The 23,195-nt window shown below is 37.1% G+C and overlaps 1 protein-coding gene across 48 annotated transcripts in view; it reads left to right on the forward strand.

Annotated features, from left to right (window-relative positions):
• Positions 1 to 23,195, forward strand: part of ANK2 (ankyrin 2) — a 687,657-nt gene that overhangs the window by 537,257 nt on the left and 127,205 nt on the right. For 35 of the 48 annotated variants that reach the window (XM_070452307.1, XM_070452311.1, XM_070452318.1 and 32 more), the window contains 6 exons: positions 3,643 to 3,741; positions 8,390 to 8,575; positions 9,007 to 9,030; positions 11,986 to 12,084; positions 13,402 to 13,500; positions 20,820 to 20,918. In XM_070452307.1, the coding sequence (XP_070308408.1) occupies positions 3,643 to 3,741; positions 8,390 to 8,575; positions 9,007 to 9,030; positions 11,986 to 12,084; positions 13,402 to 13,500; positions 20,820 to 20,918 (606 nt within the window). The remainder of the gene's footprint in view (positions 1 to 3,642; positions 3,742 to 8,389; positions 8,576 to 9,006; positions 9,031 to 11,985; positions 12,085 to 13,401; positions 13,501 to 20,819; positions 20,919 to 23,195) is intronic. The other 13 variants (XM_070452303.1, XM_070452314.1, XM_070452320.1 and 10 more) reach the window with 1 other exon arrangement.

Here is a 23,195-nt window from a genome sequence, read left to right on the forward strand (position 1 = left end):
GTTATGTATCAAGCTAATACACTATCAAATCCTGCTACATTGGGTTTCCCCAGTGGCTCAGCAGTAAAGAATCCGCCTGTGATGCAGAAGATTCAGGAGACATGGGTTCAATCCCTGGGTCGGGAATTATCCCCCGGAGGAGGGCACAGCCACCCACTCCAGTGTTCTTTCCTGGAGAATCCCATGGACAGAGGAGCCTGGTGGGCTACAGTCCATAGGGTTGCGAAGAGCTGGACACGACTGAAGCAACTGAACACGCCCACATCCTCCTACATTGATAAATATATCTTTCTAGCGATATGATAAGTCCGAATTTAGACTTCTTAAAAACCTTGGAGTTCATTCTTGGCAGGATTGGGACTGATTCTGGACTCTGGCCCCCTCCCCTTCCTCACCCTAGGCTCCGTCCATGCCGCAGGAACGTCATGTGTAAAGGTACAGACACGCCAACCTGTACATTCAGGCTCTGTTCATCTGTTACTTGCACTCTTCCTCACAAACACTTCTAGTAGCGTGTGTTAGACTCCTGTGGCTGCTGTCACAGTTATCACAAGTTCAGTGACTTAAAATAACACAATTCAGTCTTTGTATATTAACACGTGTATGCAGTCTGGAAAGATGGTGCTGGTGAACCTATTTGCAGCGCAGCAGTGGAGCTGCAGACATAGAGAACAGACTTGTGGACACAGTAGGAAGGAAGGCGAGGTGGGATGAATGGAGAGAAGAGCATGAAAACATACACGTTACCATATGTAAAATAGATAGTCAGTGGGAATTTGCTGTATGTCTCAGTGAGCCAAAACCAGTGTTCTGCGACAACCTAAAGGGGTGGGATGGGGTGGAAGGAGGGAGGGAGGTTCGAGAGGGAGGGGACATATGCAACCTATGGCTGATTCATGCTGATGTATGACAGAGAGCAACACAATGGTATAAAGCAATCATCCTTCAATGAAAAATGTCAAACTGTAGTAAAAAAAAAAACCCACAATTTATCCTTTTATTATTCTTTTATAATTTTAGAATTCTGAAGTCTAAAATCAGTCCTATAAGGTTAATGTCAAGGTGCTGGCACTACTGATTCCTACTGAATGCTCTGAGTAAATCTCTTTCTGACCTGCTGCCTCCCTCTTGTAAAAACCTTTTGTGATTACATCAAGCCCACCTGGGTAATTCAGGTTAATCTCCTCATCTCAAAATCTTTAACTTGGTCACATCTGCAAAATTCCTTTTACCATTATAGGTAATGTTTACAAGTTCTGGGGGTTAGGATGTGGATATATTTGAGGACCACTCTTCAACCATCTTAGACTTCCCTGGTAGCTCAGACAGTAAAGCATCTGCCTACAATGCAGGAGACCCAGGTTCGATCCCCGGGTTGGGGAAGATCTCCTGGAGAAGGAAATGGCAACCCACTCCAGTATTCTTGCCTGGAAAATCCCATGGACAGAGTAGCCTGGTAGGCTATACAGTCCATGGGGTCTCAAAGAGTTGGACACGTGTCAGCGACTTCACTTTAACTTTCACTTTCATTCAGCCATCTGCAGGGTGTGCCTGCCAGTGGACCCTTAAGAGGGTGATCCCAAGGAAGAAGTCTGAGACAGCACTGAAACACACTTGGGGCTGCATGGGAGGGGACTCTGGGTGTCTGATGTGTGATCTGAGGGCAGAGGAGCTGCAGGATCAGAGAGGGCATGTCCCCTTAGCTTTCTGGATCCCTTACCCTGGTCAGCAAGAGGAGGTCCCTTTAAAGTCCACGACCCAAGACAGAAGCCTAAGGATGGCCCATTGTTCCTTCCCCCTGCCATCTGGCAGCCACAGTCTATTTACCTTTCTCCTGATCCACACACAAGGTTCTGTCTGAGGGAAACATGTAAGCAAATTATTTTATTCTGTTCAAAGTTCTTTTTCTCTTTTGGTATCTCTGCCTTTTACTTGTCGTGAAGGAGCCCCAGTCCACACCCACTCATTGTTTGTAACCATCCTCACTGGCTTTCCCTTCCTTTGAATCTCTAATTCCATCCTTCCGCCACCTCTTCAGTTCTTAAAATACATAAGATTTCACCTGTTTTCTATGTTTTTTAAAAAAATATGCTCTCCAACTAGCTAGTTATTCCTGAATCCTACAAAACTGTCAGTTCATTCCTCTTGTAATATTTCTTTGTTTTAAAATTTCCACCATCATTTGAAACCTACAAATTTTCCTTTGTAATCAGATTTTAAATTACTTTTCTTATTCCACTGGTATTTGTGTGTGCATGCTCAGTTGCTCAGTTATGTCTGACTCTTTGTGACCGCATGGACTGTGGCCTGCCAGCTTCCTCTGTCCATGGGATTTCCCAGGCAAAAATACTGGAGTGGGTTGCCATGCCCTCCTCCAGGGGATCTTCCCCACCCAGGGATCAAACCCACGTCTCCTGCATTGGCAGGTGGGTTCTTTACCACTGAGCCACCTGGGAAGCCCATTCTACTTATACCCTTGTGTACTTATATTTTGCTGTATCTTGACCATTTTGAATAATGTTTCCACACTTATACAATGTATACGGAAGAATTTTCCAAAAAAGCTATTTTTCTTTCCTTGTAAGTTTTTGAAACTCCCTGAAGTTTCATCTGTATTTTTACTTATTCTCATTAATGCATTCAAGTTTTAAGGGAACCAACTGTGTTTAAGATTCTGACATAATTTTGAGAGAATATTGTTTTGATAGTTTATGAATTATTTCATGTGTTTTTAAAAATAAAGCTTTATGGGTTTTTACCTTAATAAAATATTACATATTGCAAAGGTTCTAATGAAAATAAAATTTGCCAGTTTAAACTTAGTTTGAAATTCATTTATAAAATGTAAATGCTTTGAAAAAACTATGACTACATGATATTGTCAAATTACTGTAGTATGTTCTCCAGGAGGGCAGATGTCTGTCTTGTTTGTCATCATTTCTCAGCAATAGCCCAGCTACCAGTGCTTGGATTTTTGTAAATAATTGAGTAAATGAATATGAGAATTAATGAATAATAGAATTTCAGAATGGATTTTAAAAAGTAAAGAGGGTTCAGTATAAATCATGCTACCTCAGGCAGAACATTGAAATACAGATTTTAAAATTTTCAACCAGATTTATAAGTTCTCCCAGCCTATTTTGATATGAGTAATATTTCATATCTTTAAGAGGTTAAAATGTGTATATTCAAGATAATGATCATCTGTTTAAATGGCTTATGAATTGATAAATACAGGAGATATTACATTAATATTGCTTTATATAGATAGTGTATATAATGAGAATTCTATATACTATAGAATTATATAGATATTTAGGCACTAAATATCTTTAGTTTTAACACAGTGTTGGGTGATAAGAGATGTGAATCTCTGATACTGAAATGAAGGCAGGAAATGAGGGGGCTATTTCTTTCATTTCTCCTCCTTTGAAATATCATAGGTGGGAATTAGTTAACTTTGATTTTGTCTAATTTTATGATGGTAAATGCAGGTATGATTTCTTCAGTGTGAAGGTATGTTATTTGTTTCAACATTTCAAAATTTTTCTTCATAGTATTCATTCTTTCCTCGTCTTGTATTCTTCCCTGGTTTAAACTTGACAAATGATTGAAGACCCCTGTTTCACTGTTTGTCCTCAGAATGGCTTCACTCCTTTATACATGGCTGCCCAAGAGAATCACATTGATGTGGTGAAATATTTGCTGGAAAATGGAGCTAATCAGAGCACTGCTACTGAGGTAAGACTGTCAATTCTAAAGACGTGAATTTTTTAATCTTAGTGTCCATTTTCTTTGCATCTAGCTGTAAAGAGTCTCCATTATCTTTCCTTTAGGAATGTTTATGTCACTATTGTAATCTACAACAGTGGCCATGAACGAACGATCCAGTGCACCATTCAATGAGTTTATAATTTGGGATTCATATCAATTTATTCTTATGTGAAATCACGGCTCCATCAATTTTGCCATTCTGTAGCTTTTTTGGAGCTTTATACCATTCTAAAATCAAATTACAGTAAATTCTACCCATCTCTTTTCATCAATATTTTATCTTTGTTAGGATCTAATACAATTTCTTAAAGGGACTTTTTTTTAGTGATAAGCACTGATTCATAGTTCTTTGTATATGTACAGTTTAATGAGGAATAATAGGACATCAGAAAGCTGTTCGTATTTCTGAAGTTCAAATTATGACGTGGCTGTATGACTGTGGTTATGGCAGCAACTGAGTAGAATGTTCAAAATCAATTCAGTCTCCAGTGTTCAGGACATCTAGACGTAAAATGGTTTTGGAATGAGCCAGCATCCTGTATCACTTTGCTTTCCCATGTGTGTCCTCCAATAAGCAGAACCTGCCTTGTATTTTCCTTCTGATTTTTGCCCTAGGCAGATTAAGGAGTGAATTTAGTGACTGTTTGGAATAGTGATTTGTACATGATGGTCAGGATGTTTTTGAGCTTGGGGAAAATGCTCCGGGGTCTCTGGAAGATTGGAAGTAGGTGACACAGGAGAGGAAGGGAGGAGACCTCCATTGGGACATGCCTCTCCTCACCCTTTTCAATCAGTTTTAACTTCCCTGGTTCATGATCTGTGGCTCCACTGACAAAATTGTAAAACTCCTGGCCTGGAGTGAAAGATGACTAATAGAAACTGTCTTGTTAATTTTTAATGTCTAAATGACCTCCTTTATGGGCAATTAAATCTCCAGATAAAATCAACACAAAATCCCTTCTACCCTGCATTGTGGGGAAAGGTCATTATAATCTATTGAATTCATGTTCAGGCCCTTTGATAGAAAACTTTTTGTGGAGCCTCAGAGTAACTTTCTGACAGCTTATTCTCATTAGTTAAAAACAATCCCAAGACATCACTATTAATGAGACCACGTTTCCTGCTTATGACTGGAAAATACAACCACCTAGTGTGAAACAATTTCATGTTCTCTACTCAGCACACACAGAGTTTACACTCTTATCACGTGAGTACAGCATGATTTTTATAATTATGATTTTATGGTTGATTTTATGACTTTCTGAGACACTAATTCTGTCAATGAATGGCATGTGGATATCCTCAGGCAAAGCTTGGGTAACAGTAATGAGACTATATCTCTGCGTCACATCCTCTGAGAATTGTAGCTAAATATGGTTATCTGCATTTGTTTTCTTTTATTTCCTTAAACACAGTATCATTTACCTAAGAGAAATCTTTACAGAAGTCTCCCTGTCATATAGACTTACTATTTCCAGTGTATGGTTTAGGGGAGCGCAGCCTGCCAGCACTCTCAGCTGTCTCATGGCTCCTCCAGACTAGATCTCTGTACCATCTCACTCTGTTTCCAGAAATATTAAAACCTTTGTATGTATGTTGCATTGGTTGAGTCCATGTCACACTGTGGTTCTCAGAAATTGAAAATGGTCTTTGATTTCCACACCGAAGTGTGGCTCTTGCAAGTCAGTCACATGAGGTTTTGAATCCTGGTTTAGACTCATTTATGCCTGCTGTTTCATTTTTTAATCATTCACATTGGGAGTCCTCAGTTGTGTCCGACTTCTGCAACGTCATGAACTATAGCTATCCAGGCTGCTCTGCCCATGGAATTTTCCAGGCAAGAATATTGGAGTGTGTTGCCATTTCCTCCTTCAGGGGATCTTCCCAACCTGGGGATCCATCCCATATCTCTTGAGTCTTCTGCATTACAGGCGGATTCTTTACCACTGAACCACCAGGGAAGCCCCTTTAATCATTTAAATAACTATAATTTTTCCCGAGTGGACATATGTAAACTTAATTGGTTATTCCACACCTCTGGCCTTAATGGTTATCAGAAAATGCACTAAGAGAAAACTCCTTGCATGTTTCCCTTTAGTCTATTTGGCTTCCCAGGTGACACAGTGGTAAAAAATCCACCTGCCAATGCAGGAGATGCGAGTTTGATCCCTAGGTCGGGAAGATCCCCTGGAGGAAAAGATGGCACCCCACTCCAGTATTCTTGCCTGGAAAATTCCATGGACAGAGGAGACTGTCAGACTACAGTCCTTGGGGTTGCGAAGAGTCAGACATGACTGAACATGCACGGATGCATGCTTTAGTCTAACATTCTGTGAATAAATAACATCTTCACAGGGATTTATGGTTGATTACTATGTGATATTTTAGGCTGTATTGCTAAATACCTACAATCATCATGTGTGCATGTATGAAAATACCTAAAGAAGACACCCTGAACCCATTAATAGCCATAATTTGCACAAATTATTAAGCAAGACATTATGATCAGCTTATCAGATAGTTATGAGACCGTTCAGTATGGTAGGGAAACTCATATTTGAAAAGAAATATTTAAAGTTTTGAAATTTTCCATAATTATAGCAATTGGCATTGGTAAATAGGTGGTGAAAAATGAAGCTTATTGAATTTTAATATTGGTTTCCTTTTCATAGAGTTAGTGGAGGTACTTGAAAAAAATTTTCAAATATTTACCCTTCTTCCATGAAGTGTAGATTAGAATGAAATCATGTGGTGGAGATTCAAAGTTAAATTCTCGGCAGGGAGTTATCTGTCCATCCAGTATCATTTTTATAATTTTCTACTTTCTTCTTTCTTCCTAAATGTTACCAAAATTGAAAGCTAGGAATTTTTTAATCAGGCCCTGTACTGTCAGCAAATGCCTTGTCTCTAAGAAAAAAAATCAAGTTCACACTCTTAATATAAACTATCCCAGTGTTGCGGGGGGGATCAAATTAAATATGTATATGATAATGAGACTGTTCTTTCCTCCTTCACAGAGGACTTAATTTGTGCCAAAGTTCCAAATTTAGCCTACTCTCCTTCATCTTACAACACTCATGCTTTCCTCTTCCATTTCATTAAGTAATGTGTTTATTTGAAATTCAATTCTAATTTTAAAAATTCAGCCCTTATTGTGGTAGTGCATATATGATACGTACATTTGAGGAAAATAATTTTCCCTCCAAAGTCTACAGTTACCTTTTAAAAAAATTAACTAATTAATTTATTTTGGGTTGTGCCGGGCCTTCGTTGCTGCGTGAGCTTTTTCTGTAGTTGTGGCAGGCGGAGGCTGCCTTCGTTGCCTGGCGCAAACTTCTCATTGTGGCGGCTCCTCTTGACACGGGACCCGGGCTCTAGGGCTCATGGGCTTCGGCACTTGTGGCCTGTGGGCTCAATAACTGCGGCTCCTTTGGGTCGTGGAGACCCGGGAAAAAAATTAAAAAAAATAAAATTATTGCAGCTCCTGGGCTCTAGAGCACTGGCTCAATAGTTGTGGAGCGTGGGCTCAGGGGCTTACGGCACGTGGGATCTTCCGAGACCAGGGATCAAACCCGTGTCCCCTGCAGTGGCAGGTAGGATTCTTGACCACTGAGCCACGAGGGAAGCCCTATAGTTCCCTTTTTAAAAATTACCTTTGGAAACCAATGGAGCAGTTAGATGTGGTTAAATAGCCATTGTCTCTGGTATGCATTTGTTAGATATACCATCCAATTCCTCTTGTCTCCTCTAGGAATGGAAACTTTTAACTCTGAGACTTGTTTTCAAGCTTTTGTGAATTAAGGGAGGTTTTCACATTAACAGAGCCTATAGTATATTTTTTTTCTACTTGTCACCTTTCCATTTTTGAATACATGTTTCTAGAGAGAGAATATAGCTTCCCAGTTTTTTAGCATGGTTATCCATCTCCTGCTAAGACTCCTCTCACTTTGATGATCTGTGCTATTTCTTTAATTTTTTTTTAAGATTCAAAGTGAAAGACTGATTTTCTACATTATTTAGCACACTTTTATATTCAAAAGACAATATAAAATTCAACTAAGTGCAAAATTAATTAGCCTTATTTGCAAAAGAATTTTAGATCATATTATATCCCAGGTTCCCCAAATTAATTGGTAATAGACCATTCCATTAACAGTTGTTGTTTTCCCTAATCAATACAGAGATATTTAGCAACTTGCAAAGTTAATCATGTCATTTATTTCCCTGTGTTGGCTACCATATCAGTCACACCTGGCTTTCATTATTTCTCCCCTTCCCACAGTTTTCTTTCTATAAGCAGGCATTACTTTGGGTTGCTTCTATTTTTATTTTCAGATTCAAAACATAAGTGAGCATATCCTGTGTGCAGTATGCTTCATTAGGAAATGCAGATGTTTTTTAAAAATACATAGAATAGACATTTAAAAATATCTGATGAAGCTAGTACATAGTGTGATAAATGACTCTAAGTTGCTTCAATCTTCACAGTAATATTTATTCCCTCCAATGTTTTTGTCAATCTTAATCTTTAATTTGAAAATTAGATGTACTGTTTCTTGGAGTTGACTCCCAGGCTTGCCAGAGTTGATGGAAATTTTTCCTTCTGTTCTCCCAGGATGGTTTTACTCCCCTGGCGGTGGCGCTCCAGCAGGGTCACAACCAGGCAGTGGCCATCCTCCTGGAGAACGACACCAAAGGGAAAGTGAGGCTGCCAGCTCTGCATATTGCAGCCAGGAAAGATGACACCAAATCTGCCGCCCTCCTGCTTCAGAACGATCACAACGCTGACGTCCAATCCAAGGTAAAAGCTGCACGTATTTGTGGACAGGAACTCTTCAGCTGCCGGCTTCCTCCTGGGGGATGATAAAGAAGTAGGCCATGGTGATAATGCAGAATTACTTCTGGTCATCAAAAGAGATAAATTACTTTCAGAGGTATTTCAGAATAAAGGAGACTGTCTACTGGGTACAGTAAGAAAACAAAAAAGAACCCTATAAGATAATTTTCTCTAAAAGGTGAAGCTTTTTAGAAATCTTCTTATTTATTCTATTTATGATAAAAAATAACAGGAATAGAAATAGAAAGATACAATTGTATTGTGTAGTGTTATGGTTGCCTTTGCTAAATAGAATGCATTTTGGCATGCTGGAATGGCAGAGAGCAGGTTGATTGTTTCCTTAATTTTGCACTGTGTAATATCTTCCCTCTTTTTCCCACACAACACTGCTTCAGATGATGGTGAATAGGACAACCGAGGTACAGTATTGCGGTTACACCAAAATATATCTTTTTAAAAATTTTATTGTATTTTTTGTCCAATTAGAATAAATGCTCACTAATTCATACTAATGATTAGAACTTTCATTATTAGGAAATTAATTTGGAAACTTTGCCCATAATTAGGGCAAATAGGTAATTCAAAAATTTTAATATAACATATTTTTGAAACATTATTAATCAGTATAACTATTTAAATAGCTCATTAGAGTAGAACATGAAACAATACTGTTCCATAATGTGTATTTTACTAAGTGAGCTTTATTATTCACTTTTTGCCAATAAGAGATGTGACCTCCTTCTCTTAATGAGAATTCTCCGTTTAGAATCTAATGAAGTGTAATTTAAGGAGGTTGCTCTGCCAGTGTTTCATCCTCTTGTCTAATTCCAATTGCCCTTTTTTGTATTTTTTTACCACGTTGTATATAATCAGTAATGATGTTGAGCATATTATGAACAAAATATTTTCATCATCTTGCTATCTGATAATAGTTGTCATGAAATCATCTGTTTTCCACATACCTAAGTCCCATCTACCAACAAAATCAATAAGAGCATTTGGTTTAGAGTGTGTGTGTGTGTGTGTGTGTGTGAGAAAAAGGTGTGTGTGAGTGTGTGTGTGCAGTGGTCTCTCTTTGTTGCTATCAAGAGGCACTAATAAAAAAACCATTGAAAGTGTATTATAAAAATTAACCTGTATTATAAAATTTAACCTTCAAAGCCAAGTGACTGTTTCTATAGATTGATTTTCACTTTGCTGAGGAAATTCTCTAGATTAACATTTCATATGATCACTGGGTTGTGGACCTATGGGAATTTTGAGCATTTGCGCCTAGTATTTGTAGTGTATTTCTAAAACTAATGCCTGTTTATTAACAAGTTTATCTATTGAGATGTGAATAGACTTATTCATATCATTTCTTCTGTTCCAAATCTTAGGTCAGAGACTTTTTAAAAAAATGCCCAACTGCTTGGTGAAATTGCTCAAGACTGGAATAATACAAATTGAAACAAATTAATTACTGATTTTAATATTTTTTACTTATAAGTAATTTTTGGTAATTGTTTACGTTTTTGAAAGCAGTGTTGGTTCTAATCATTATGCAGCAATTTGAGTAGATACCTACTGAGTTAGAAGTATTTCTTCGAGGACAATAGAATAACAAAGAAGAGAAACCCATTCATCTACAGTCCTGTAGAATTGTGACCTGAGCCTTCCATCTCTGTTAATCAGGGAAGAATTCCTAAGGGGCTTTACACCAGCCTCGTGCTGATCCAAGAGTCACAGCCTGAGGCATCACCGTGGGTTTTCAATGAGGCTGTGTCAAGCAATAAAGCAGTTTATTTCTGAAAATGGGAAAAATAATATTATTATACTTGAATAATTTGAAAATGATTCATCAGCGGTCTCTGTGTTTTTCTGAAATTAAATTGTAACTCAAATAATAGATGCATGTTCAGGATATGACTGGGTGACAGGAAATATCAAGATAAAAGTGAAAAACATCTAGTCAATTATTTCCTAAAATATTAAAGTTTGACATTTTGTAAAATAGCAGCCAGGCTGTAGGCTGATATTTTTTCTTCTATATTGACATGAATATTTGGCATCATGTAGACACAAAATAAAAATATCATGACTGCAAGCGTAGGCTTTGGATTGATAGTTGCTATTCTTATTTTGTATCTTGCTTCACTAGAGTCGGAAATTATTTGCAGCTAATTTGGCTACTAGCACAGAGGAATTTCTGTTACCTAAGGTATCTGAATACTTATTTAGGCCATTTTAAAAGCAAAGTCACAAGTGAATAGGAAAATAATGGTTGTGATGTGAGTAACATTTCTTAAAAACAATATTGTGTATATCAAAATTCATTTCAAACTAAAGACGGAAATGCAAGACGGCCTCAAAACTGCAGGGTTTGATACCCAGTTCTACAGGAGCAGTCTTTATTGTCCCTACTGCCTTTTATTAAGCAATGGAAATTATGGAGAGCAGGAACAATGCTTTTTTTAATACAGTAAATAAGAAAAGAATCAATATGCTTCTGCTGTGAAAATGGCAGAAATTTCTAACTATGCTTTCATTAGCAAAAATGGAAGGAAATATGCTTTTCTCTATTTAAGATTTTCAGACTCATTTTTAAAATGCTCTGAGAGTAAACTGTTCTCTAATTCTCATATGATTTATTTAGTTTCTTATTTTTTTATATCAGTCTTACTGATAAAATTTAGTTCAATGAACATTCAAAGTTGGATTCCACTTAATTTTTTTCTTTATTTTATATTCATATTTATTCTAGTGTATTGTTTAACTTTTGCTTTTTAAACTTTTTTCATAACAATATAGACTGACAAAACTCAGTTGTTAAAGAGGATAGAAATATCAGAATAGTATAAATGATGTGGGATGAAATTATATATCTTCTGTAAGAATTTCTCACAACATATCCATAGTTCCAAAGATACGATATCAACCAATGCTATTTTTTATTTTGAAAAACACCCAAACCAAAACACAAACTTTAAAAATAGAAGATTTGAAATTTTCTCTGGAGAAAACATTCTTTATTCATAGTTATATTCTATGGCTGAAAAGATAATGTTGTTTAATCATATTTTGTTTTGCTTTAAAGCTAAATCAACTCAGGAAACATGGTTTTATATAAACAACCAATCATAAATAAATTGTTACGGTAATTAGAAATAATGTTGCCAAGAACTATAGGATATTTGTTTACTTTTTTATATTGACTTATTTACCACTAAATGTAAATAATACCACTCAAAAATCTTATTAAAGCATTTATGACCTGATTTGCTTTGCTCACGTGTGAGGTAGACAGTTACCAGGTGACTTTCTTACTAATCCAGTGACTACAACCCATGGAGGTGAAATGCTTGACTGACTGCGGTTTGCTTTGCTTTCCGTAGAGTGGATTCACCCCCTTGCACATCGCTGCCCACTATGGAAACGTCAACGTGGCAACTCTTCTTCTAAACCGGGGAGCTGCTGTGGACTTCACAGCCAGGGTATGGATTAAAATAGTTTCTCTTTCAATTTAATTTATTTATTAATTGGCCATATTGTGTGGCTTGCAGCATCTTGGTTCCCTGAGCAGGGATTAAACTGAGCCCTCAGCAGTGATAACCACTGGACTGCCAGGGAATTTGGCATTTTACTGAAGTAAAAATAAACAGTGATAAAGATTTTATTTCTTTTTTCTTAATGGATTTATCTGTGCTGGAGAAATTAGATTTTCCATTTTTTTTTTCTCTTCAAATTATAGGAAGTCATTATGACCCAGCAAGTGAAAAATAGTGTGTAAATTCACATGCATGCAGATCACTTTCGATAAGGAGGATGTTGATTCTGACATCAGTATGAGCAGTTACATTTAAAGGTCACACCATGAATCATGAATGAGAATCTTCAAGTCAGTAAAAAACTGTTAAAATGTTCAGTATAAAATATATAAGTACATTTATACTATGTCTTAACAGTGATTATAGGGCACATAATTTGACACGGATTTTTTAAAATAAATTGAGAATTTGGTCATATGAGGAGTCTTATTAGCTAAAGTTATTACAAAGTGTTATAGGTTTAATGGTATACTTTCATTGGAAAGAATTCACTTACATGACAGATATAAAATTCAGTATATTTAATATACTGTAAATGCAATACTTGATTTTGCAAAAACATAGCATACCAAAAAATCATATCCTTGACAAGGTATGTATCCTTGACATGATGATGATTATAGAATAGCCAAGAAAAAGAAATACATATAATTCATGCTTACGGTGTCTTTGTCCTTAGAAATCTTCTGCCCTGAAACTATATTGAGTTATTTTCAAGTTTTTCATACTGAATTATTCTGAAGATGTTTTTAAGAGTCATTTTTCCATTGGGTATTTATTGGCATATGTGTATTCCATTTTTAAGCATAGAAAACTTGAGGATCCCAGAATCTTTAAGTGCATGAATGTTTTAATAAAGATAGACTTTGGACTAGGGCTCTATCCTAGGTAGGATCTGAAATTTTGCTTCTATTATGCAAAATTGCTTCCTTAGTCTCTTGACTGTGATGTGTAGATTTAGTACATATGTCATAGTTATTGATTAACTTAGTTATGCAGTTTCATTGTATTTTTCATTCTCTATAGTGCTATGTGGTTTGTGTGCTTTTTTTGTTCCTTAAAAATCAAAAGCATTGAAGCCATAGAAACCTTAGATAAAATTGCAAAATAGGTCACAACCTCCTTTGTGCTCTTGAGCACAAAGCCATCATCACCATGCCCTGTCACACCAACACGCTCTTGTCTGGTCTCTGCACGGTGTAGAATGGGATCACTCCTCTGCACGTGGCTTCCAAGAGGGGAAACGCAAGCATGGTGAAGCTCTTACTGGATCGCGGTGCTCAGATTGACGCCAAAACTCGCGTGAGTGTCTCTGTTCTTTCAACTATTATTTTTTGTATTCTTTTAGCAGGCACTTTAAAATACCAGTCCCTCAACACAAACAATGCAGTTTCAAGGAAATTACCTTCTTGGATTTGATTTAAACTTCATACATTATATAAAGGTTTTACATGATAAAATGGCATTAGTGTTTGCTCATAAGTACCCAGAGAAGCACAATGCTAACTCCTCAAGGAGACAGTTCTTCAAGTTCTTGCTTACTGATTTTCTGGGCACAAAGATCAAAGATTGAACTTGCTCATCTGTGATTTGGCTAGCCATAAATATCAAGAGCCCAAACTCATTAGGACACATTAAGCTATGAGAGTGTGGTTTTTACATAAAAGTATTTTAAAACATGTTGAAAATCTTTTGGTTTGAACTTTTCAATTCCTAAGCCATTTTTCTTAACTGGCTATGCCATAGGGATCTGAGCAGGAGATCTGTGGCTATGCTTATGGAAAAAAAGGCATACAGTTATTACTATGTTGCACTTTTACTCATGTCAACTTGCCAAGAGACAGCGCCCTTCGTTCATTTCAAACATTTTGAGTAAAATATAGCTCTGAGTTTCTATGCACTCCCAAAAACTAGATAATAAGATAGCAGGACAATACAACTGTTTAAAGTGCAGACTCTGAATGCAGACTACCTGATTTCAAATCCTACTTCTGCTTACTAACTGAGTGATATTAACCTTTTACTTATCTTCTCTAAACTTAGTTAGTCTAATAATACTACGTACCTCATAAGGTTGTGTGAGAATCAACTCTTAGGTATTTTTTTAAGTGCTTTGTGGTTAGTCGCTCAGTTGTATCTGACTCTGCAACCCATGGACTGTAGCCCAGCAGGCTCCTCTGTCCATGGGGATTCTCCACACAAGAATACTGGAGTGGGTTACTATGCCCTCCCCCAGGGGATCTTCCCAATCCAGGGATCGAACCCATGTCTCCTACATTGCAGGTGGATTCTTTATTACCATCTGAGCTACCAGGGAAACCCAAGAATACTGGAGTGGGTAGCCTATCCCTTCTCCAGAGGATCTTCCTAGTCCAGAAATCAAACCAGGGTCTCCTGCACTGAGGATTCTTTACCAGCTGAACTACCAATAAATTACTTAGCTACTCATAATTTTTATCCTGTTATGGAAATGATGTACAATTGATGTAATTGTACATCAGTGTTAATTCTAGTACTTCAGTGTTAATTCTCGAATACATTTGATTAATCGTAGACTTAAGAAAAACTTTAAACATCCATATTATGTAAAATTCTGAAATGTATGATGGAAGAAGTCTATATAAGTTAGTAGATAGAATATGTCCCTTGTGATATTTTATTGTCACTTTGTTTAATTCTGGGACTCTGCATCCTCATAGTCGATGGAATAAAGATCTAACCTAATTCTCTTGCAAATCTTAAGACTAAAAAATATTTTAATAAATCTTATCATCTTTGAGCTTTTAGAAACTATACTAGTCCCAGACTCTACAATTTGGTTTTTAATGACTTTAGAATACGTTGCTTTTTAAATCTCATTCTCTAAGACATTTGGTCATGTTATCACGTGGGAATTCTGAACTGGTTTGCATTGTCTGTCAAGATCTTTGCTATGGTGTCTAGTGTCTTTCACCAGGGTCTTCTCTGGTTTCTGCCCTTTGCCTTGATGGCATGCCTTTTCTCTTGCTATGCTATAGGTATGCAGAATTTGGAATAATTACATGTAATGTCACATGCTTTGCTTACTTGTTCTCTGTATTTGAAAGAAAAAGTTTCTGTACCTCCTTCTTTAAGTACATTACTTACATAATGAGTCCCTTTATACTTACCTGTCTGTCTCTATTGAGACTCTAGTAATTGAGAGGACCAATGTAAAATAGCACTTTGTAAATGCAAAAAAAAAAATTATCTTCATCAGTGTTTTAAGGATGCATGTTACTCTTATTAATGCTTTTCTGGTGTATTCATTCATTATTGAGGCAATTAATTTTGTTTTTATTGATCATCACAATATTTGTTTTGTCCTTTACAATATGCTCTAATTTGCTTGCCCTTCATACATTTGCATATATGATTTAAAAATGTAACTGCAAATGAGCATTGCTTTTTCATAAAAAGAATATTAAGAAACAGATTTTTATACTAGTTCTGTCAATGTAAGCATTGCTTTCTTCTTCTTATAGGGAATATTTGGACTGTATTTCATCCAGTAGCTTTTAGATATAGCAAATAAATAGAATTTCACTCAGGAATTTATAAAGTGAAAATAGATTTTCTAATTGTACACATTGTGCAGACCTTCTGTTCATTCCTTCCTTAAACAAATAATTATTGGTTTCCTACTTCGTGTTATGAACCCTAGTGATACAAAAAGTTAAAAAAGACAGACTAGATCCCTGTACTCAGAGATGCATATCAAGAATACCCAAGGGAGCAGGTTAGCCGCGTACTGGTAAAAGTTGAATAATAAGCTCTTCAAAAAAATAAACTGTAGACTCTGATTTGTAGCCTTTCACTCTGGTGATCCGCATGGTGTAAATACTTCCATTCTTGAATCATGGCCAACTAGAGCTACCAGTGTCCCATCACAGACGCAGAACTGAGAAAAGCTAGGCAAAAGGTTGACTCTCACGGATTTGCGCAAACTGATTCCAGTGTACCCTAGAATCAGTCACAGTACTGAAGGTGGCACTGATCTTTTCCCGTAAGTGAAATATTTCCTCACTTCTAAAGTAGAATTTTGAAAGCTGTTATATTCTTTAGGTTTTGGCTATAGTTATTATACCTGTATCCTTCTTACCAAAAGTAAAATCACGTAGAGGTAAATACTGAAAATCCAGGACTATGTCTGGAATCAGGAGGCCAATTCATGGTTTGTTTTTCTTTTGTCCTTTAAAAATATGTTTAAAAATTTTTAAATGTTGTATTTGTTTTGTACTATCTTTTTAGGTAATATAATAATGTGTCTATAGATGGAATTTTAAATTATATAAACATTATTCTGTAATATTATATGTAAAGGCTTTGGAGCAATTTAAAAAATGATATCCACAGTTTCTCTCCACTTTCACCAGCATTATATCAATCATTGAGACATTTTGCATCTCAGAGGCATTCTCATCATTGACTAGAATCTCATGTGAAACTTTAAGTCATTTTCACCAGAGCCTTGGTTTTCTGGTGTCTGAACAACCTCATTTTCATGTTAAAACAAAATGTTATAGCTAGTTAAACATGATATCATTAATTCAACTTTTATTAAAGGCACTGTTCTTTTTTATTTTTAAACTTATTTTTATCTAAATGTGGAAGTACTTCCTATAAGAATTATGGTTAAAATATTGAAATATGTATTTCAATGCAAGCAATAAAAATATATAAAAAACATTAGAGGATGATAAATGAAAAACACTGCATCAGAAAAAGAGATGGCCCTTGCTACTCATTATTAGAAGTAATAATTAAAGTGGTAGTAGTGCCTGTAAGTCGTCATGTGCACATGCTGTTCTAGGCACCCTGTTAAGTACTATGCTAATATCATCTTAATTCATCTTCCTAACAACTTCCCAAGTATTATTGTCTTCTTGTTGAGAAAATATGTTGGTTTCAATTGAGAAATGAGACTACCAATGTGAAAAAATGAGTTTCAGAGGAGTTATGTAACTTAACCAAGGACACACAGCTTAGTAATTAGCAGAGCTTATATTAACACACAGACTTCAGGATACGTTGCTGGAAGAATAATCTAAGCTGACAGGGAGGAGGGGAAAAGATAAGAAGACAAATGGTTGTAAGAAGCTAATGCTGTGGGTTACGAGCCAGATACTTGGTGTCCTTTTAAGAATTACAGACATTGCAGTGTGATTGAAATGATTCCAGTGTGGTGGGGGGAAGAGAACATAGGGAAGGAGACTCTAAGCGGGGGGAAAAGGTAATCTTCAAATACAGTTTTAAGAATTTAAGTTAAAAAAAAAAAAAGGTAATGAACAGGTAATAGTTCCTAAGAGTAAAAAGAGTTTAAAATATTCTTGAACGCAAAACATCTTGATAAAGATTTGGGGCAGGGGATGAGATGCTGTACTTTGAGACACTGCATTTTTTAGAATATATCCAAAATCTTCCCAGATTGATAATATTGGGCAACTTGAATTTGATACAGTTTATATATCATTTATACAGGCAGATAAATAACATCACCAATTATTTAACCCTTGCAGTTCCTTGATATTCTGGTGGGTTTATTAAGTGTGCTCCATATTTTCCTATTGTTCTGAGAGCATTTTGGAGGTTTCAAACTGATTATGCAATGAATATTTCATACAGTCTATAGAAAACAATACTCTGCCTTTTCTAAACGTGATTTGAAATAGCATCCCTTCATCTTTCAAACAAGGCTGTAAATTAAACTGGGTAAGAAAAACCGTCTTCATGCAGCATGTCGTGGAGCTGAGCCTCAGGCAGACTCACCCATGGTGGGTTGTTCCCAGACACACTCACACCCAAAACTCAGTGGTTCCGGAGACTGCATGCTGGGCTGTGCATGTCATGTGTGCATTTGCTGTGTTGGATTTCTCCAACTCTAGACCTCATGAAGCCCCCACCAAGAACACGTTTGAGATATACAGTTGCATCTAATTGCTGTTTCACTTAGAATACAGCAACCCATGCTCCGTATGTCCACCACCAGTTGCTGATAGCAGTATACGAATGCGTCATCATGGTAATCACCTGTCCACACGGTTTTTCTTTTAAGTTTCTTTTGGCAAGCTTTAAAATACATTGGCATCCCAACTGCAGTAGTTTTTATACATGCTTTTTGCTGAAAAGACAGTCTTTTCATGCTAATTCCCAGATACCCGAAAACTACAAGGTCTGTTTTGGTTATTAGTATCTCAATACTGGCCAAAGAGATTTAACAAAGCAAGGGATAGTTATCATTAAGGTCCTAGCCAAAATCAGATGGTACACTCAAATTTGATAATTTGAATAGAGATTGTTCAAGGGCTTGTTTACACCATTGTAGCTGGACTGAAGGGGAGGCAACAGGGACAGTGGCATATCCCTGGGGCTAGTGACCAGCAGGGCTCATGACCAACCCTAGGTCTGAAAGGTGAGAAGGAGAAGAGGTCACCGCCCTTCAGAGGAGAGCGCTGTACACAGAAGGCTGTTTTGGTAGGAGTGCACACTTGGTCAAAGAGTCACTGGCAGACCCAGGAGACCCTTCAGGAGGTTGCTTCCATGTCTTGCTGTGTATCCCATTGGCCAACCCCAGCCAGAAGCCAGGGGGCAGAACGCCCACCGTGGAGGATGGTAGAGCACAGATCTGAAAGGGCAAATGGAAGATAGGTAGCTTAGACATCACAGAATGTTGGATCAGGAAGAGTGTTGCAATCCAGATAAGTGATATTTATTAGGAGGAAAACATAACCCAGAGATAGCGGTCACTGAAGCAGAGACACAAAAGATAGGCCATTAAAATTCTGGATAAACCAGAAGCTTCTAAAGTCCTCTTAACTGCTTGTCATCCCTCACTTTCTCTACTATATACCTTCTCAACTTCTTTTCCTGAGACAGTCCTTTTTTTTTTCCTTTAAATCTGAAATCACTAGTAAATTTATGTATGCACGGTTTTATTTTCTGTTTTGCTTCTTACCCATTGTTCTTATATCTTGTTTTACATATCTTATATCATATTTTCCATCTATTCTGCTCTTGGGCCATGTTGCCCTAAAGAGAAATAAAGCCCAAAAGACTGAGGGTACTTGGAGATTCAGTTCAGTTCAGTTGCTCAGTTGTGTCTGACTCTTTGTGACCCCATGGACTGCAGCACCCAGGCCTCCCTATCCATCACCAATCCCGGAGCTTGCTCAAACTCATGTCCATCGAGTCAGTGCTGCCATCCAGCCGTCTCATCCGCTGTTGTCCCCTTCTCTTCCTGCCTTCAATCTTTCCCAGCATCAGGGTCTTTTCCAATGGGTCAGTTCTTCGCATCAGGTGGCCAAAGTATTGGAGATTGCCCTAGAGTTAAAAACTACCCATGCATTATCAAGGTCAGAAAGTTTTATAACTAGCATAACATGCAGTTGTGCCATAATTTTGACACTATTTTAATGCTATTTACTGATAATAAATTTAATCTTTGAAAAATAATTATGTATTTTGTAAAATGATAAAAATATGAGCAGAAACCTTTAGAAGAAGGTGAAAAAAATGACCCTTCTTTTTTTTTATAAGCCTCATGGAGCATTTCAGAAGAATTTATCAAAAGTGACAATTTAAGAGAGAAGATAGATGGACAAGTTAGATTAAGAAGAATTTTTAGGAGCTGTGTTAGGATAACCAGGATGAAAATAGAATCATCAAATATCATCTCTGGGGGTGGCTCCAGGCAAGTAGGACTTTGAAGTTCAACAAATGCAGCACACTCTGCTTCTCCATCTTCCTAAATATGCAAATTCATGACCAGCCACAGTTTTTTTTCTGTTTTTTTTTTTTTTTTTTTACGTTGAACCTCCACACATGGGATTTCTCTTATTCTCTCCCTCTTTCTGTTTTATCTTTGCCTTTCTCTTTCTCTCTATCTTGTTTTCTCTCTTAAGTTTTCTTCTCTATCACTCCAATTCAGTTCAGTTCAGTCACTCAGTCGTGTCCAACTCTGAGACCCCATGAACCACAGCATGCCAGGCCTCCCTGTCCATCACCAACTCCTGGAGTTTACCCAAACCCATGCCCATTGAGTCAGTGATGCCATCCAGCCATCTCATCCTCAGTCATCGCCTTCTCCTCATGCCTCCAATCCGTCCCAGCATTAGGGTCTTTTCCAATGAGTCAATTCTTCTCATGAGGTGGCCAAAGTATTGGAGTTTCAGCTTCAACATCAGTCCTTCCAATGAACACCCAGGACTGATCTCCTTTAGGATGGACTGGTTGGATCTCCTTGCAGTCCAAGGGACTCTCAAGAGTCTTCTCCAACACCACAGCTCAAGAGTATCAATTTTTCGGCATTCAGCTTTCTTCACAGTCCAACTCTCACATCCATACATGACCACTGGAAAAACCATAGCCTTGACTAGACGGACCTTTGTTGGCAAAGCAATGTCTCTGCTTTTTAATATGCTCTCTAGGTTGGTCATAACTTTCCTTCCAAGGAGTAAGCGTCTTTTAATTTCATTGCTGCAATCTTATCTGAGTCACTGGGACTGAATTTAGAAAACCTTCTTTTCAAGATGGCAGTAGATACAATCTTGGTTTATTTGTTTGTTTTAAGTGAACTCAGGCCTTATCTTTCATTCTTTTGGCAGGATGGGTTGACACCCCTTCATTGTGCTGCAAGAAGTGGGCATGACCAAGTGGTGGAGCTTCTGCTGGAGCGGGGCGCTCCCTTGCTGGCAAGGACGAAGGTGAGTTGTTATGAGGAAGACGGTGTCCAGCAAACTCTTTATGACATTTTTTTATAATATCTATTCTTAAAATCAAAGCACCAGCTGGACATATTCTAGTTGCTCAATAGTTGTGTTTGAGGAATGAGGCATAGGTATCAAACTTTAAAAATTATTTTAAAAATACATGCATTGAGATGTATTAAATGTATCATTTCACTCAGTCGTGTCCAACTCTGCAACGCCATGGACTGCAGCATGCCAGGCCTTCCTGTCTATCTCCAACTCTCAGAGTTTACTCAAACTCATGTCCATTGAGTCAATGATGCCATCCAACCATCTCATCCTCTCCTCCCCTTCTCCTCCTGCCTTCAATCCTTCCCAGCATCAGGGTCTTTTCCAGTGAGTCAATTCTTCACATCAGGTGGCCAAAGTATTGGAGTTTCATTCAACATCAGTCCTTCCAATGAATATTCAGGACTGATTTCCTTTAGGATGGACTGGTTGTATCTCCTTCAGTCCAAGGGAGTCTCAAGAGTCTTCTCCAACACCACAGCTCAAAAGCATTAATTCTTCAACACTCAGCTTTCTTTATAGTCCAACTTTCACATCCATAGGAAAAACCATAGTCTTGACTAGACAGACCTTTGTTGGCAAAGTAATGTCTCTGCTTTTTAATATGCTGTCTAGGTTGGTCATAACTTTTCATCCAAGGAGTAAGCATCTTTTAATTTCATGGCTGCAGTCACCATCTGCAGTGATTTTGGACCCTCCAATAATAAAGTTTGTAACTGTTTCCACTGTTTCCCCATCTATTTGCCATGAAGTGATGGGACTAGATGCCATGATCTTAGTTTTCTGAGTATTGAGTTTTAAGCCAACTTTATATTATATTAAATGTATAACTTCAAATTATTTCTACATTTTTACCTGCTATTCTCTCTGTAAATAGAAATGTGAATATTACTGTAGTATATATAAATGAGAATATTATATATCTGAGAATGTTTCTAAACATTGTTAGTCTACATTTTTATGATACTTTGAGATGGCTGTAAAATGCATATAAAATTATGTTTTAAAGAAGTACAAATAGCAATACAAGATAAGATTTCTAGCTCTCCAATCTTTATTTCTTAGACATACTATTAAAAAGAATTACTCACCAGTGGTGTTGGTTGATTATAATTGGGATTAATAGGTGATTTGAAAAGCAAAAGTTAGGATAGTTTAGCTACAGAGAACCATTAAACAAGCATATTGTTCTCTATGGCATACTACATCTAGTATATTTTGGTCTCATTTCATCAATATTCCCAGCCATGAGGAAAACTCTTATCCATACAAACAGAAACAGAGTGATTAGCTGATTTCTTGGATACTTTCTTTGGGTTACCAGAAGATATCGTGAGACACAGTTTGAAAATAGTCACAAGAGTTATTTAATGGGAAATGTAACAACACTTTGATCCTTAAATACAGCAGAAATTTAGACAAGGGACAATTCTTTTATTTTCTCCCTATTGCATTTCTCCCATCCCCTGAACATAATTCATATCAACTGATGCTGTAACTAGGGTAAGCTGAGAAAAATAAGGAAGCCAACACAAGTACATATTTTTCAATTTATGTTATAATTAAATATTTAATTGAAATCATTGGAGCAAAAACCAGCCCACAGGTTCAAAATTTGTATAGAATGAACTCAGTTTTTAGAGATGTGCCTCATAGGTCCTGAAAGGGTGGCTTCAAATCAGAAGTATATGAAGATAAAGAATAAATCATCTGCATCATTTCCATTCTCATATCTATACTATGAATGTTGCAGAGATCTGTCTTTAAAATGCAACATTTTGGGCTGGGTAATGCATACATAATTAAGGATAATTTTGTTGAGGAAACAGATTGAAATTTAAATGGAAGGAACAAAATTTCAGACTGGTCATGCTATAACTAATAAAAGACCTGTATCAGATTGAGGGTAGGCAGATAGGCCATTCCACAAACTATTAAATAATCTCATCTGTAGAATTTGCCTGTAACTGTAATCACTAATGAAGACTATGGATTACCTTGATGGAATTTTTTAATGGCCTACTTTTAAAATCAGATATCATTCATATATCATCAAACTGGGCTTCCCAGGAGACTCAGTGGGTAAAGTATCTGCTTGCAATACACGAGATGCAGCAGATGCAGGTTTGATCCCTGTGTCGGGAAGATCCCTTGGAGAAGGGCATGGCAAGCCGCTCCAGTATTCTTGCCTGGAGAATCCCATAGAGAGAGATCCTGGTGGGT

The sequence above is a fragment of the Odocoileus virginianus genome, chromosome 21, assembly GCF_023699985.2.
Source record: "Odocoileus virginianus isolate 20LAN1187 ecotype Illinois chromosome 21, Ovbor_1.2, whole genome shotgun sequence".
NCBI classification, from domain to species: Eukaryota; Metazoa; Chordata; class Mammalia; order Artiodactyla; family Cervidae; genus Odocoileus; species Odocoileus virginianus.